Raw genomic sequence first — 17,454 nt, forward strand, 5'->3', positions numbered from 1 at the left:
GGATGGTGTTCTTCGGCTTGCAAGCCTCCCCTTTTTTCCTCCATATATAACAATGGTCATTATGGCCAAGAAGTTATATTTTTGTTTCATCAGACCAGAGAACATTTCTCCAAAAAGTACAATCTTTGTCCCCATGTGCAGTTGCAAACTGTAGTCTGGCTTTTTTATGGTGGTTTTGGAGCAGTGGCTTCTTGCTGAGCGGCCTTCCAGATTATGTCAATATAGGACTCGTTTTACTGTGGATATAGATACTTTTCTACCTGTTTCCTCCAGCATCTTCACCAGGTCCTTTGCTGTTGTTCTGGGATTGATTGGCACTTTTCGCACCAAAGTACGTTCATCTCTATGAGACAAAATGCGCCTCCTTCCTGAGCGGTATGACAGCTGTGTGGTCCCTTGGTGTTTATACTTTGTTTGTACAGATGAACGTACAGACAAACATGGTACCTTCAGGCATTTGGAAATTGCTCCCAAGGATTAACCAGACTTGTGCAGGTCTACAATTGTTTTTCTGAGGTCTTGGTTGATTTCTTTGCATTTTCCCATGATGTCAAGCAAAGAGGCACTTAGTTTGAAGGTAGGCCTTGAAATACATCCACAGGTACACCTCCAAGTGACTCAAATGATGTCAATTAGCCTATCAGAAGCTTCTAAAGCCATGACATTTTCTGGAATTTTCCAGGGCTGTTTAAAGGCACAGTCAACTTAGTGTATGTAAACTTCTGACCCACTGGAATTGTGATACAGTGAATTATAAGTGAAATAATCTGTCTGTAAACAATTGTTGGAAAAATTACTTGTGTCATGCACAAAGTAGATATCCTAACTGACTTGTCAAAACTATAGTTTGTTAAAAAAAAATACATTTGTGGAGTGGTTAAAAAACAAGATTTAATGACTTCTACCTAAGTGTATGTAAACTTCCGACTTCAACTGTATGTATTGTAGGTATGTAACTGATGTATTTAAGTGCCTCACCTGTGCATTGTGAGTGATAGCCTGAGCCTGTTGGCCTGTGATCACTGACAGGGTGTCTGTTGGCTCCTTCTCACAGGGGTCGTGAACTCCCGGCCCATCTGGGACAGCAGTAAAAATCCACATACATTATATGGGCTTACTGGGCTAACTCAGCCCATTCACCCCCAGTGAATGGGCAAAGTAAGCCCCATTGAGGTCAGCAGACGACTTTCCCAGGGGATACCTGGATAGAAAACCTTATAGTCCCTGTGACTGACCTGGGAGGAGGATCCCTGAGGCGATGCACTCCATGACCCTGCGCAGGGCCTCTCCGGGCCCCAGAGGTCGGTTACAGGTTGCTATGGCCTTCTCACAGATCAGCTCTAGGGGCTGGGGGGGAAGAGAGTATTTAGTATTTTATTAGGATCCCCATTAGCTACTTCTAAAGCTGCATCCACTCTTCCCGGGGCCCACCCAAAACATTAATAGTCAAGTAAATCACAAAAGGACAGAACTACATACATTTACAATACAAATACACGCTTTCGTACATGTATGCCTTAGCATCCCATGCATTATGTACTCATTACAACAACAATACTGCATTTTCCAATATTTTATAACCCATTGCTCCCTTTTGTTCTACTTTACTGCTTAGACAATTGCTTTGTCTAAGCAGGTCCTGATATCTGAATCTCACAGCACCAGTTCTGTGAACACCAGGAGAGAATCTCACAACATCAAGAACAATCTGTGATTTTTCCGTTTGACGTCAACACTATGCACAATCATGTTATTCATAGACACTAGTGAACGCAAGCACAACACACAAAAGAGAAATTGCAATAATCACGAGGAGTTTCACGGAAGTCATTAACTCCTGCTCAGTTACACCGTGAACAGAGCCACATTTCACGCAGCAACCTTGAATCGTATGGAGTTGCACCAAAGTATCACTCCTGCTACGTTCCCCTAAGGCAAACGCAGAAACCATGAACAGAATAGCGTCTCACGCACTCAGGTAAATTCCCGACGTGAATAAAGCTACCTTGAGAGGGACAACACCACACACAGAGGATATCTTAACTCAAAAGCACCAAATATACAGTGCATTCCTAAAGTAATCAAACCCCTTGAATTTCCTCCACATTTTGTTACGCAAGACTTATTCTAAAATGGATTAAATGGTTTTTTTCCTCAATCTACACACAATACCCGATTATGACAAAGCTTTGCAAATGTATTAAGTATTCAAACATCTGCTATCTGAGCAGCTAACCGATGGCTGCAGCTGCACATAGTCTATCGGTAAATAGCCCACCCAATTTACCTACCTACCTCATTTATATTTATATTTATATTATACTGTTTACATTTATTTACTTTTCTGCTCTTTCGCACACCAGTATCTCTACCTGTACATGACCATCTGATCTTTTACCACTCCAGTGTTAATCTGCTAAATTGTAATTATTCGCCTACCTCCTCATGCCTTTTGCACACAATGTATATAGACTTTTTTTTTCTACTGTGTTATTGACTTGTTTATTGTTTACTCCATGTGTAACTCTGTGTTGTTGTCTGTTCACACTGCTATGCTTTATCTTGTCCAGGTCGCAGTTGTAAATGAGAACTTGTTCTCAACTAGCTTACCTGGTTAAATAAAGGTGAAATAAAAAAAATATTTAAAAAAAATTCAGACCCTTCACTCAGTACTTTGTTGAAGCACCTTTGGCAGCAATTACAGCCTAGCGTCAATGACGCTACAAGCTTGGCACATCTGTATTTGGGGAGTTACTGTTATTCTTCTCTGCGGATCCTCTCAAGCTCTGTTAGGTTGGATGGGGAGCGTCGCTGCAAATCTATTTTCAGGTTTCTCCAGAGATGTTAGATCGGGTTCAAGTCCGGGCTCTGGTTGGGCCACTCAAGGACATTCAGAGACTTGTCCCGAAGCCACTCCTGCGTGTCTTGGCTGTGTTTTTAGGGTCGCTGTCCTGTTGGAAGGCGAATCTTCACCCCAGTCTGATGTCTTGAGCACTCTGGACCAGGTTTTCATCAAGGATCTCTCTGTACTTTACTCTGTTCATCTTTCTCTTGATCCGGACTAGTTTCCCCATCCCTGCCACTGAAAAATATCCTCACAGCATGATGCTGCCCCCATGCTTCACCGTAGGGAGAGTCCTTTAGGTGTCTTTTGGCAAACTCCAAGCAGGCCGTCGTGTTCTTGGTCACCTCCCTGACCAAGGCTCTTCTCCCCCAATTGCTCAGTTTGGCCGGGCAGACAGTTCTAGGAAACGTCTTGGTGGTTCCAAACTTCTTCCATTTAAGAATGATGGAGGCCACTGTGTTTTTAGGGACCTTCAATGAGTCAGATGTCTTTTGGTACCCTTTCCGAGATATGTGCCTCTCCACAATCCTGTTTTGGAGCCCTACGGGAAATTCCGTCGACCTCGTGGCTTGGTTTTTACTCTGCCCTGCACTGTCAACAGTGGGACTTGATATAGACAGGTGTGTGCCTTTCCAAATCATGTCCAATCAATTGAATTTATCACAGGTGGCCTATCACAAATTGTTGAAACATCTCAAGGACATCAATGGAAACAGGATGCACCGGAGCTCAATTTCGAGTCTCATAGCAAATCGTCTGAATACGAATGTAAATGAGGTATTTGTTTTTTATATAAAATGTAAAATATATAAAAAATGTTTTTATTTAATCCATTTTAAAATCAGGCTGTAACATAACAAAATGTGGAAAAGGGGAAGGGGTCTGAATACCTTCCGAATGCACTGTACATGATGTGCATACACAAACATACACCTCTTCCTTCTCTCCCTGGACCACTTACCCATCCTTTGAGAGGCTCCCACACAGTTAGTCTGTTGCACATGTCTCTGAAAATACGCATGACGATGACACACGACTTCAGATCGGTCACTCTGGCCTACAATGTGAACAGACTCACAATTAGAGTCCAGTGATGATAAAACACATGTACAGTCCACCATCAGGACTGCTAAATTATTCAGTCATACAAAGGATATTAAGCCATTTAATATTCCCCAAATATCCCTCTAGGGAGCAAACAGTTCTGAATGATGCATGTGAAATCAGAACAGATGTCCCACCTGGAACCATTTGGTGTGTCTGAGCTTTGCCAGGGCAGCCTGGCACCACCGCCCGTCCAGCACCTCATCAAGCCCCTCCACCTCCACACCTTCCTCTGGAAAGAGGGACAGGATGAGCACACAGATTGCATTGCCCAGGGGGCCTTCAGACAGACTGCAGCACAAACACAGGCTGCATCTGAAATGGTACCCTATTCCCTATGCAGGTGGTGGTCAAAAGGAGTGCACTTTAGGGAATAGGGTGCCTATTTAGGACGTACCCATAGACACACAGGCAAGTAGGGTGGCTGGCTATAATTAGCTTCCTACTGGTCTGATAATATTTTTAAAATGGGGAGAATGGAAGGTGATAATGTCTGGAGATTAGTTCTGTGACTACTGTCTTGAGGATCTCAAGGATGTTTAGAGAAGTAGAGGGAAAGCATTGGTATTGTGAAGTTGAAAAAATGTAATTGAGTCATAATTCAATTTGTTTGTCAGGCATCGTAGTAGGACCCCATGCTGGTACTTTCTGTCTTGCAGGTCAATCAGATGTTTATGGTTACTAAATCACACAGGCTTACTGTGGGATCAAACCTGCCCTGTCATGGCTGGAACTGAGCCATGGGAGAAAATAAAAAACAACAGTAAAACAAACAGAGTGAGGACGCCACCATGGAAAGAAAGTGAAGACTCAGTGAATGTTCTCTCATCCCAGAGCAGACCACACTAAAGAACTCTGGGCTTAGTAAAAGAGATATCCTCTTCATCCCCTACAAATAATTCAATGTGGAAAATTGGCAATGGAACCAACATTAAATTACAACATCTACTGTATATAGGCTTACAGCTAGAACCACAACCAATTATGGCTATTTCAAAATTACAAAAAGATAACCCCGCTCCGCACAATCGAATGCCTTTTTTTTGCATCAATTATAATCGCTAGTACCGCTTATTTTAGAATCGGTAATTGTATTATGTGATGAATAAATGACTCCAACCGTTGGGACAGGTTTTTCACTCAAATATTTATATTACCATCGACTAACCAAATTGGATAGTCGTATCCACTTATTTTTAGGTTTTAAATGTTAATTCCTGGCTTGGTTTATTGAGTGAGTTTGGAAATAAAATTGATTTTATGATTTCTTCAATTGCAAATTCTTGGTCTAAGATTATTCGCTTTTGAATTTAGTAGTCACACTGGCCATTTCAAATGTAAGGTTAGTAGCCATGTGCAGCAGCATACTGTATTTACGGAGGGGATAGTAAGAGCAGTCTATGTGTGGTTTTGCAGATCTTTTCCATAGAGACCATTGTGAAAGTCGGACATTATGGAAGAGTTGGAAAACAAACAAGGTGAGAAAATGATGCGAATGGGTTAACCCATGTCACACTTCCTAATGCTAGACTGAGGGCCTTCATGGTCTGCCCCAGGGGAGACCTGGGAAAAATAAAGTACAGTCATCTGCTAAGGATCTTGGCCCAGGGAATGCAAAGACTTAAATAGGACCATAAAAGGCACAGAATATACACTACAGAGGCAAGAAATAGTATGTGAACCCTTTGGAATTACCTGGACTTCTGCATAAATTTGACATAAAATTTGATCTGATCTTCATCGAAGTCACAACAATAGACAGTGTGCTTAAACTAATAACTCAAATTATTGCTTTTTTCTTAATACAATAAACATTCATAGTGTAGGTTGGGAAAAAGTATGTGAACCACTACGCTAATGACTTCTCCAAAAGCTAATTGGACTCAGGAGTCAACTAGCCTGGAGTCGAATCAATGAGATTTGGTTAGAGCTGCCCTGCCCCATAAAAAAAAAACTCACAAAATTTGAGTTTGCTATTCACAAGAAGCATTGCCTGATGAGAACCATGCTTCGAACAAACAAGATCTCAGAAGACCTAAGATTAAGAATTGTTGCCTTGCATAAAGATGGAAAGGGTTATAAAAGTATCTCTAAAAGTCAGTCCATGGTGAAATTCCAGCACCGTTGCTACTCTCCCTTGGAGTGACCATCCTGCAAAGACGACTGCAAGAGCCCAGCGCAGAATGCTCAGAAGGGCTAAAAAGAATCATAGACTGTCAGCAAAAGACTTACAGAAATCTCTGGAAGATGCTAACATCTCTGTTGATGAGTCTACAATATGTAAAACACTAAACAAGAATAGTGTTCTTGGAGGACACCATGGAAGAGCATCTGGATGCTCCACAACGCTACTGGCAAAATATTCTGTGGACAGATGAAAGTTGTGTTGTTTGGAAAGAACACACAACACTATGTCTGGTGAAAAAAAGGCACAGCACAGCAACATCAAAACCTCATAACTGTAAACTATGGTGGAGGAAGCAACATGGTTTGGGGCCGCTTTGCTGCCTCGCCTCCGGACAGCTTGCTATCAGACGGAAAAATGTATTCAAGACATTTCGCAGGAGAATGTAAGGCTGTCTCTGTCTGCCAATTGAAGCTCAACAGGAGTGGCCCAGTCAGTCCTGACCTCAAACCGATTGAGATGCTGTGGCATGACCTCAAGAGAGCGATTCACACCAGACATCCCAAGAATAATGTGGAACTGAAACAGTTTTGTAAAGAGAAATAGTCCAAAATTCCTCCTGACTGTTGTGCAGGTCTGATCCGCAACTACAGAAAACATTTGGTTGAGGTTACTGCTGCCAAAAGAGGGTCAACCTGTTATTAAATCCAAGAGTTCACATACTTTCTCCAACCTGCACAGTGAATGTTTACACAGTGTTCGATAAAGACATGAAAAATTATAATATTTTGTGTGTTATTAGTTGAAACAGACTGTCTTTTGTCATGACCAATTTATGCAGAAATCCAGGTAATTCTAAAGGGTTTATACTTTTTCTTTCCACTATATATCTCAGTCCCTCCAGGATTTTGCAGGGATTTTTTGTGATATTTACAGGTAAAAATTATTGATTTTGCTGCGGCAATTCCAGCAATTTGATTTTGTCCAATTTGTGGTGAAAATGCACTGACGAGGGAAAATGTTTGTTGGCATGTGGTTTGATTGAACCATATTATGTGGTGATTGGTTAAAATTGCGAGCCCTCTTTTAGTACTGCAGTGATGGGTCTCAGTTTAATGCGATAATATTGCAATGATTTGACTGTTTTCTGCAGAAATAGTTCAGTGATTGGTCAAATTTTCAAGCCCTCGCATAAAAAAAAATTGATGAAAAAAACAGGCCAATGGAGCCTCAAGAGCCCTTCCTACGCAGAATTGTCTCCCCAGTTTCCACCAGCTGCAGGTCTAGACGAAGCCATCAATCACAAGGAACACATTCTAAAAAGACAACCCCAATTAGAGCTCTCTGCGTCATCAGCTTAGACTTTGATTAGTGACCACAAAACGAAGACAATTAATAACACGTATTAATATCTTGGCAGCAGCTAATGGGGATCCATAATAAATACAAATACAACTGATTTTACAACATGAAATTATGGTATGTCATTCTGAGCAAATCAACAGTAAAGTTAGAGTCGTCAAATATCAATGGGCAAAGAAGTCTTCAACAAAATATCAAATATGTTGAATATCGGCAATCAAGAAGGCAGTTGGATACCAGTTGCCTGTCTTCTGTCGGCTCTCAATTGGACATTGACCAGAACTTCATGGTGTACAGCGACCAGAATTTCATGGTGTACAGCAGGGCTGTTCAATGTTGGCCCTGGCAGGCAAAAATACTTTTGGTTTTCATACTCTCCTTCTACTAATTCAGACCTGGGACAGCTGGTGAGTGCAATTAACCTACGAAGTAGAAACAAAAAACAGAAAGGTTTCGGCCCTCTAGGACCGGAATTGAACAGCCCTGGTGTAGAGTAACCCAGAGAAGAAAAGTACATTGAACAGAGTGGGGAAGAGGAGTGACGTCTAGGGCTAGGCAGAGAGTGGTTTTAAAAGGGGACCCTTGTACCCGGGCGTCCTGTGCTGGGTCTCGTCCCTATGCTGGCTCCAGCCCGGCACTTCCAGGTTTGATAATCCACAAACACTGGGCTGGGGTGTTGTGGTAAAATAAAGACATTTGCACACTATATAATACTCCCAAACATTCTATGGAGAGAACCGTTTCCGGGCAATGTGTCTTCCTCAGGGTTGAGGATGCTGTGGTAAGAAATAGATTATATGGATAGAACAAACTTCAGTATAGTCAGTGTTCTACTCATGTTGTTCCCCAGAACTAGAGGTTGCTTGAGAGCTTGTGCTGAAGTGACATTGTGTTGATTACACAATTAAAATTAAACCGTGTAGAATATTTAGAGGCTGAGGGGAAAATCTTTCTCTCCTAGCATTCATCTGCTCATTTTGCCCCAATTTCGTGATATCAAATTGTTAGTTACAGTCTTGTCCCATCGCTGCAACTCCCCTATGGACTTGGGAGAGGCAAAGGCCGAGAGCAATGCGTCCTCCGAAACACGACCCTGTCAAGCCGCACTGCTTCTTGACACACTGCACGCTTATCCCCAAATGTGTCGGAGGAAACACCGCCCAGCTGACAACCGAAGTCAACTTGCAGGCATCCGGTCCGCCACAAGGAGTCGCTAGAGCGCAATGGGACAAGGAAATCCAGGCCGGCCAAACCCTCCCCTAACCCAGACGACGCTGGGCCAATTGTGCGCCGCCTCATGGGTCTCCCGGTCACAGCCGGCTGTGACACAACCTGGGATTAAAACCCGGGTCACTGCGATGCAGTGCCTTAGACCGCTGCGCCACTCGGGAAGCCCTAGTGTTTCACAACTAACACTCAATGCAACATTTATGCTGCGAGGACCTTTTGTATAGAATGCTGAAAATATTTTATTTCAGGTCTCCCCTAGAAGGGTTGACACACTACATTAGGTTTTACATAATTGCTGCTCTTCCCATCCTTGAAATCATTTTATTTTCATTCTCTTTTTAAAAAGCACAGCATAAGCACTCCTCTCAGTCTCCAATGCTGCATTTTGCAGTTTCCCACTAACTGGATGTTGGGCAACGATAGGATAAGTACCCTGACACTCTGTTAGACAAAAATAATGAGAGAGCGCTGTACGGAGAAACCGGAGACAGACGGCTATTTTCACAACAGACCACCTCCGGTCAGCTTTCAACCCTCCTTTATCACCCTTCTCCATTACCTCTTTTCTCCACACCCCATTCTTGTCATCTTTAACCTCTGCTTTGTACATCCCTCATTCCCTCAACCTCTCCTAAATTGTCATTTTCTCAATGAAAATAACAGTTCAGGTTTTAAAAGTACATGTTGATAGATTTTAAAAGTTATATTGGCTCTAGCTGGAACAGCTTTATGTTTATTTAAATTTTTCAGATAAAATCATACATTCAAATAATTAAATTAAATAAAAATCTTATTAGAGGACAGACATAGGGGTAAATACCTTGGTCTTTGGCAGTGTGTTCATCTCTCATGGCCAGTGAGGACAGGGTGACCTTCAGGGAGAATTTGGGGTCGTTGATGTTGACCACCCAGATGGCGGACTGCGACACGCTGGACCGCACCTCGTACTTGTCCTCCGTCAGCGTCTACAAGGGCAACCAATGAGGGTTGAGGCAGCTCTGGCATGTACACAATATGTTCAACACATTCCCATTACACACTATTATATTATTACAATTTTAAATGATCAGAACATGTTTGAACGTCATAGGCATAACAAAACTTCCAATTCCATTTCCAATACATCATTTTGTAGTGATTATGTTCACAAGGAGAAATGTGTATTCTCTCGTCTAGTAGCTAGTTCCTTCAAAGAATGCATAATGTCTCTCCTTGTGTCAACCTCACTCCACTTCCTTTGCTGAAAAGCCGAGAGGTGCAAATGGAATCGTCCCTTGATGATAACCTGCACAGCAGACTGGATCGGTAATTAACTGGGTGATAAGGAGGGAGGGAGGAAGCACAGGGAGTCCATGTACAGTAGTCAGCTCTGCACTACAGAAAGCAGTTGTGGATGTAGTCACGTCCGCACTGCACTACAGAAAAGAGTGGTGGATGTAGTCACGTCCGCACTGCACTACAGAAAGCAGTTGTGGATGTAGTCACGTCCGCACTACACTACAGAAAGCAGTGGTGGATGTAGTCACGTCTGCACTACACTACAGAAAGCAGTGGTGGATGTAGTCACGTCTGCACTACACTACAGAAAGCAGTTGTGGATGTAGTCACATCTGCACTACACTACAGAAAGCAGTGGTGGATGTAGTCACATCTGCACTGCACTACAGAAAGCAGTGGTAGATGTAGTCACATCTGCACTACACTACAGAAAAGAGTGGTGGTATGCTCAGGTCTGCACTAGAGGTTGACACGGGAACAGGACTCCCGCGGGATTCTGGCAAGAATGGGATTCAAGTTCTAAAGTCAAGTTCAGGACAGGATCAACAGTCCACAGGAACAGGCAGTACAATAATAGTTATAAACTGAGGTTTGGGGGAGGGGAGGGATAGAAATATGTAACGTGTGGAGCATTTCATAAAAATACCCGTATTTCATCCTCTCCCCTTCTGTCGACTCACACTAGCGCACCTCGCTCCAGTCATAGCTGATCCCTACTTTACTTCAGAAGCTGTTTGTGCACTGCGCAGGCAACTGTCTCGTGAGCATGGAGCAGCAGCCAAACGGAGCATTTTCTATTGGCAACGCATTAGTGGATACTCAGACTGGTCTCAGGGCAGGTCTGCCGTGTTTTGACTAGCAGTGACTTTTTCTAGAATGTTAGGAGAACTTACCCAGCATGTTAGGAGAATTAATGTGGCATGTTAGGATAATTAGGTTAAGGTTAGGAAAAGGGTTAGAGTTAGCTAAAATTGGCCCTCGACACACCTAGCTACAACCAGGCCTGCCCTAAGAACAGTCTCGGTTTTCACTAATGCAATTCTGCATGCAGAGCAGGGGACAGACAGACAAGCAGCTAACGGGGGAAGTTATTTCTGATTTCTGCACCTAAAAATTAGCACAGGACAGGAGTGATTTTTATCAGGACAGTTCAGGGGTTATAGAAGAACTGTTGCGGGATCAGGACAGGACAGGACGTTGTTGTTTTTACTGGACAAGACAGGACTGGAATTCATTTTCTCTCTCGTGTCAACCTCTAGTCTGCATTACGTTACAGAAAGGAGTGGTATTTGAAACTCACAGTTGAATAATGTGACATCCCATTAATTTAAAAATGTTATGGTTAGTCTGCTAATGTAAAATGTTTGAGTACAAACGGACCTGTAGTTGCAAGGGCAGGTTGGCACTAACAGTGTACAGAAGTAATTTGGTGGGTTTGTCTCTGCACATCAGGACCAGCTCCAAATCCATGTCTCCTTTAACCAGGAGGCCCTTAGCCACAAGACCCACCCGCATCACCCCACACAGTATCGACACACTCTGGGTCCTGGTGAAGACAGAGCAGTGCAGTAATCAGCCACATTACACCATAGTTTCTAAGGATGCCATTAAGAGAGGACTGAAAAGTTATAAACTAAAATGTTTTGTTTTCAGACACTTGTCATATGTCAAAGTTACATTTATGAGGTCTACACATTTTCACCAAAACAGAGGAAGAAATAACTACATAACTGCTTTATTAAAACCTACTATTTAGAGCAACGGAATCAGGTGGATAGTGCTAGGCCAAAAACAAAAATGTGCACCCTTTTGGTCCCCAGGACCAGGATTAAGAAACACTCAAATGTAAAAGTACCTCAGGCCTGAAATTGTAGAAGAGAACTCACTTTGTGCTGCCATGGGTGCCTGTAGAGTCTCCAGCAGCCTTGATGTCGACAGTGGTGGTGATGGTTGGGACCTTGCTTAGGGAGGCGTCGAGGTTGTCCATCCAGTCCGACACCTGTTTGAGGGCACATTCCACAGTGGACACCAGCTTCTGGACAGCCTCCAGCTCCTCTGGCGAAGGGTAGATGTCGACATGCTTGGCCATGACGTGGCAGTCGTCGTTGGCGTACGATCGGATGGACCTCTGAGAGGAAGGAAAAACAAATAAAAAACGAGTCATTCAGAACATGTGATCCTTTATCAATATTCTAAAGACAAATGAGTTGGCCAGTTACAGTAAGGTGTTTTCTGGCTGCCCAGACATGCCATCTTACGCCGCATATATTTGACAGTGACACCTCCTAGCAACTGGTGCTGCTGCCAATTTCCATTTGTCCTACTTACGAAGCCAGTGTGTGCTTTCCTAGAAATCAGCTGAATCAGCAAATGTGTGCCGTTTTGCAAGCCCAACTGCACACAGTACAGGGAGAGCACCATGTGGCGCGTGGAGACCACGTTCTACTTTCCATCCCTCTCTTTCTCCATCTCTCTCCCATCGCTCCATCCCTCTCTGTCTGCAGTGTGTAGGCACCACTCGTTACAGTGGGTTATTTATGAGAGGGTTGAATAATTCATAGGCTATAGTGTGGAGACTGGGGAGGGGAGGCTCAAGTCCTCAGAGGTGGAGGTGGCGAGGTGGGTCATTTACCACGACCTAGCTAATCTCTTTCAGTACCACCAGGGCATTCACACCTCTATATCAAAAGAGAGCGGAGCACATCAACAACACATACAGTACATCTCCTATATTTCTCTTCCTCCTCTCAAACAACCTGTCTTTATTCAAGATGTGACATACAGACGCATAAAAACAGACAGTCAGACCTGAACATTCATTATAGCCACAGAAACATAGCCTACTCAGACAGACATCCTCGCACTCAGCCAGGCAGATTCTCTCTCACAGACACACACATCTCACCATCTCTAGAGGAGAGGCAAGGTCAACAGACCTCTCTGGTCTAGGAGTGTGACTGGGTTTGGTCTAAGTTCAGACCAGGGTCCCCTAACTCCGCCTCCTCATGCAGTCACCTCTGACCCATCAGCTAGCCCTTCTGTCCCACGTGGCAGAGATACAGGTAAATCAGCACAGCTGTGGGAGGAAAAAAGGAGATGGGATACAAATGATGAGCATTTAGCACACTGGTATATGCCATAACTACAAACAACCAACATCAACCAAACAAGCAGATGTATGCAATCATTGGCAACCAAGTGTACAGTGCATTCGGCAAGTATTCAGACCCCTTGACTTTTTCCAAATTTTGTTACATTACAGCCTTATTCTAAAATGGATTCAATTGTTTTTCCCCCCTCAATCTACACACAATAGCCCATACTAACAAACAAAAACAGGTTTTTAGACATTTCTGCAAATGTATTAAACATTTTAAAAACTGATATTAAATTAAATGTTGAAAAAGGGAAGGGGCCTGGACACTTTCCGAATATACTGTATAGCCTTGGTATTATTCCAAAACGAAAGATAGTGAGTCATTTATTTGTTATTATGGGTAACAAAAATGTCATCATAGATATCTGATATTCTGACCTTGACCCAATATCTAGAATACAAGCTATGCACCTCTATTCATCAGAACATTCCTGTTTAACATTTTCAATTTAGATCCGCGATCACATTATGAGTGTCATTATCTCAACCTGAATGGAGAAGCTAGGTGATTTTATTAGGGATAATTAAAAGTAAGCCACACTGATGACTTTTTAAGCACTTTGAAAACCTCTGCACCAGCAGATGGTTCGCACAGCATGAGACAAAGGGGAAGAGACACAGAGGCTGACATAAAAAATGTAAGGTTATGTTCTGACTGAAGTTACGAATGTAAAAACTCACATAGTAAATAGGCAGGCCGGCTGTTTTTACGTCCATTGAGAATGACTATAGTTCCTCAATGTAGTCTACTTGAAAAATCTTTCCAGCTGTCTCCCTTCCCATTACCACTCAGCTGAAAGGGGAAGAAAAATATATATAATGCTCTGATCCGGTGGAAACATCATAAAAAAAAGGCCTACCTGATTTGCGCAAGTAGCCTACAGCTGTGTTGATCTGTTCGGAGTTCACTGGCAAGGAAAACTGAGGGCCCAGAATATTTTAGACAATGTTGCAAGTTTGCTAGCAAGAGCATCAGGCCGGACCAAATTAATAGTTGATACAATGTTTTAAGTTCTTTGCAGACAGGCCATGCATAGCCAATGTGATTTATAGGATATTTATTTTTAAATCAGGATATTTTCTACCTGAAGGCTGCATTGTTTTTATTTGTTGGCTTTATGTAGGCTAGACTTACATATTAAGTTACATATTTATTAAGTTACTTTTAGGTTTCTATCATTTAGATATCATTTTTGATTAACCACATGACATTGATTTAGAGGTAAAGACTTTATTATAAATTAAATGAAACTGTGCATATGAAAATCATAAACTTGCACACAGATCAGCTGAAATTGTAGGATAACTTGGCACTCTAAAAGGAAAGAAAAGGTTGCCGACTGCTGGTGTAGCCTATTACTGGTAACTTCAGAAGCATAATGGCATTAGGTCAGCAGCAGGAGGGTTGGGAACAGGTATTTTTTCCTTCTAGTTAGGCTATAATCTCTGGCTCCCTCTTCAGTAATTTGTGTCTTAAAATTTTAATTTTAGTGTTTAAAGAACCAGACAAGCTCAGTAGCCTACATACAGTACAGTTGATTTTATTCAAACATAGGGTGTGTATATGTATATATATGTAAAAACTTTTCAAATTAGTGGATTCAGTCATTTAGGCCACAAAAGCTCACAGAACAGGACCACCGAGTGCTGAAGGGCATAAAAATAGTCTGTCCTCAGTTGCAACACACACTGCAGAGTTCCAAACTGCCTCTGGAAGCAACATTAGCACAAGAAGGGTTCGTCGGGAGGGTCATGAAATGGGTTTCCATGTCCGAGCGGCCGCACACAAGCCTAAGATCACATGCACAATGCCAAGCGTTGGTTGGAGTGGTGTAAAGCTTGCCGTCATTGGAAATTCTACTCCAAAATGAATGAAAATCAAATGATGCCGACACCATCCACCTATAAAAGTTAAGAACTGGGACAAGTTACTTGAGGCATTAAGATGTTTTATGCAAGGGTTTCCCTTAAACTGATGTTTCATTAAAAATCCAGCTGCGTTTGTAATCCCCATCAGGGACGCAATGCCCAGCTTGCCTGACACAGCAGGACACCACAAACACTTGAGGGAACCACAACATCATGTAGGCCAGTTGTTGCATTCAAATGAACACACAAATGGCTGTTAAGTTGCTGTAAAACTGTCCTCAAATTGCCTGTAACTGAGCGGACTGGAGATTTCTTGGAAAGATGGTTTAGCCCGTGGAGCCTGAGGCCTCCTTTATCACTCCATCAGGACACTTTACACTACTTTATCAATCTTGTAGAATAAAAGCAGTTGTTAGCTAACCAAAACAGAGAGCCCTATCCCTTTGCTCGATGCTCAAATTGTGTGTACCATTTAGCCTAATCCTTTTTTTTTTAAGCAGCCAATTTCTGACAGCTGTGTCTTTGTTACATAAATTAGGGCCAATTTCACAGACCTAGATTAAAGCTTCTCCCCTGTACTAAAATTGCACTGAGTTAGGCTAGGCTACATCAAGAGACGTAAAAAAAATGAACATGCATTAGGACCTTAGCTGCAATCTCAAGTCCCGGAATTTGACTAGTCCACTAGTCCAGATGATTTGACAGTTGGATTTCAATAAATATTTTTAGAACAGGACCCGGTTGCATAAAACAACTTAATAAAGTTAAGGGGAAATTAACTTAAGTGTGTTGCACAAAACTAATTTCCCTCTTTTATATTAAGTGAAAAAGTTAAGAGCACCCATGGTCCCTTAAGTGCTTCATTCAGTATGGATATCGATGTAAACAGCATTTGCGGAAATGAATGTTGCTTTTCTCTGCCCTGGTTTCAAAAGGAAAACATCCACCAGCTAGCTAGGTAGCTAGCAAGCTACTTTGCTAAATAATGGAAGGTTCACAATCCATGGATACAAAGGCTCTATGCAACACCTTTAAACAATTCCCTTGGATAAGGGGAAATTATTCCTTAACCTGTCTAGGAGCCCCTCGCCAACAGCCAATGAAATTGCAGGGTGCCAAATTCAATCAACAGAAATCTCATAATTCAAATTTCTCACACATACAAGTATTAGACACCATTTTAAAGATAAAATTCTCGTTAATCCAACCAGTGTCCGATTTCTCTGCCAGACCACTGACTCATTCAGCTCCCATTCCCCCCTCCTTTACAGTAGAAGCATCAAACAAGATTCTAAAGACTGTTGACATCTAGTGGAAGCCTTGGGAAGTGTAATTTGACCCCATAGACACTGTATATTCGATAGGCAGAGAGTTGAAAAACTACAAACCTCAGATTTCCCACTTCCTGGTTGGATTTTGTCTCAGGTTTTTGCCTGCCATATGAGTTCTGTTATACTCACATACATCATTCAAACAGTTTTATAAACTTCGGAGTGTTGTTTTCTATCCACATATACTAATAATATGCATATATTAGCAACTGGGCCTGAGTAGCAGGCAGTTTACTCTGGGCACCTTATTCATCCAAGCTACTCAATACTGCCCCCACACAAGGACAAATACTTTTTTAGGCGTAGGAGGGTTAGGTATAGGGTTAGGATTAGGATTAAGGTTAGGGGGTAGGTTTAGGAGATCGGGTTAGGGAAAATAGGATTTTGAATGGGAATCAATTGTTTGGTCCCCACAAGGATGGTAAAACAAATGTATGTGAGAAAGAGCGACCCCGACCAATATGGGATTTTTGGGTCCGATACCGATTTTATGAAGGCAAAAGTCACCGATATGTTTATTTTTAGGAGGTGGAATGAAAAACATACCTTTCTTTTATGCAACTTGTGCTACAGATATTCGATATAATGATTTCTTAAAAGATATTCTAAATTATGATTTAACAAAATATTAAAATTAACATTAAGAACATTTTATTTGTAGATTACAGGATATCCACCAAAATCCAACTATATTCTCTAAATACGAGAGTAAATACAAAACTTGTTTAGTTTACCTTCTTAGGTACACCTTAAAGATGTGTCTATGGCAGTGGATAAGAAGTATGCAACATTGTTTGTGCTAAACCACCCCATTGGGGAGTGTGCTGGCTGAATTAATTCAACTTTGTCTCAAAGTCAATCTGAAACTGCACTGTTCGCAAGTTCACAAATAAGCATTGAAATGCAGTAACATGCCGTTCCTAATGTCACCACCATGTGTCGTCAGCATTTTGTCTTGTGTAGATTTACTAGTGTTTGCAACAGTCAAAGGTAAACAAACACTTAATGGCAACCTCATGTGATGGAAATTGTTATGTTTGTACTTTTCTAATAACCAATTTCTGTGTTCATGTAAGTGACTGAACGAATCCTCACTATCAGTATCTTCAATTTGGCAGTAAGCCCAGAACCTTGTTTTGAGAATGAAAGGATC

General features: G+C 42.0%; 1 protein-coding gene across 1 annotated transcript in view; it reads right to left on the reverse strand.

Annotated features, from left to right (window-relative positions):
* The window catches only part of LOC112264104 (spermatid perinuclear RNA-binding protein-like), a 53,432-nt gene that overhangs the window by 21,972 nt on the left and 14,006 nt on the right, over nt 1-17,454 (reverse strand). The window contains exons 2-9 of the mRNA XM_042294892.1: nt 12,850-13,020; nt 11,831-12,072; nt 11,325-11,490; nt 9,487-9,631; nt 4,087-4,181; nt 3,807-3,902; nt 1,236-1,347; nt 979-1,076 (exon numbers count right to left, since the gene is read on the reverse strand). Coding sequence (XP_042150826.1) covers nt 979-1,076; nt 1,236-1,347; nt 3,807-3,902; nt 4,087-4,181; nt 9,487-9,631; nt 11,325-11,490; nt 11,831-12,072; nt 12,850-12,852 — 957 coding nt within the window. The 5' untranslated portion in view covers nt 12,853-13,020. The remainder of the gene's footprint in view (nt 1-978; nt 1,077-1,235; nt 1,348-3,806; nt 3,903-4,086; nt 4,182-9,486; nt 9,632-11,324; nt 11,491-11,830; nt 12,073-12,849; nt 13,021-17,454) is intronic.

Source organism: Oncorhynchus tshawytscha, linkage group LG12 (assembly GCF_018296145.1).
Source record: "Oncorhynchus tshawytscha isolate Ot180627B linkage group LG12, Otsh_v2.0, whole genome shotgun sequence".
In the NCBI taxonomy this organism is placed as follows: Eukaryota; Metazoa; Chordata; class Actinopteri; order Salmoniformes; family Salmonidae; genus Oncorhynchus; species Oncorhynchus tshawytscha.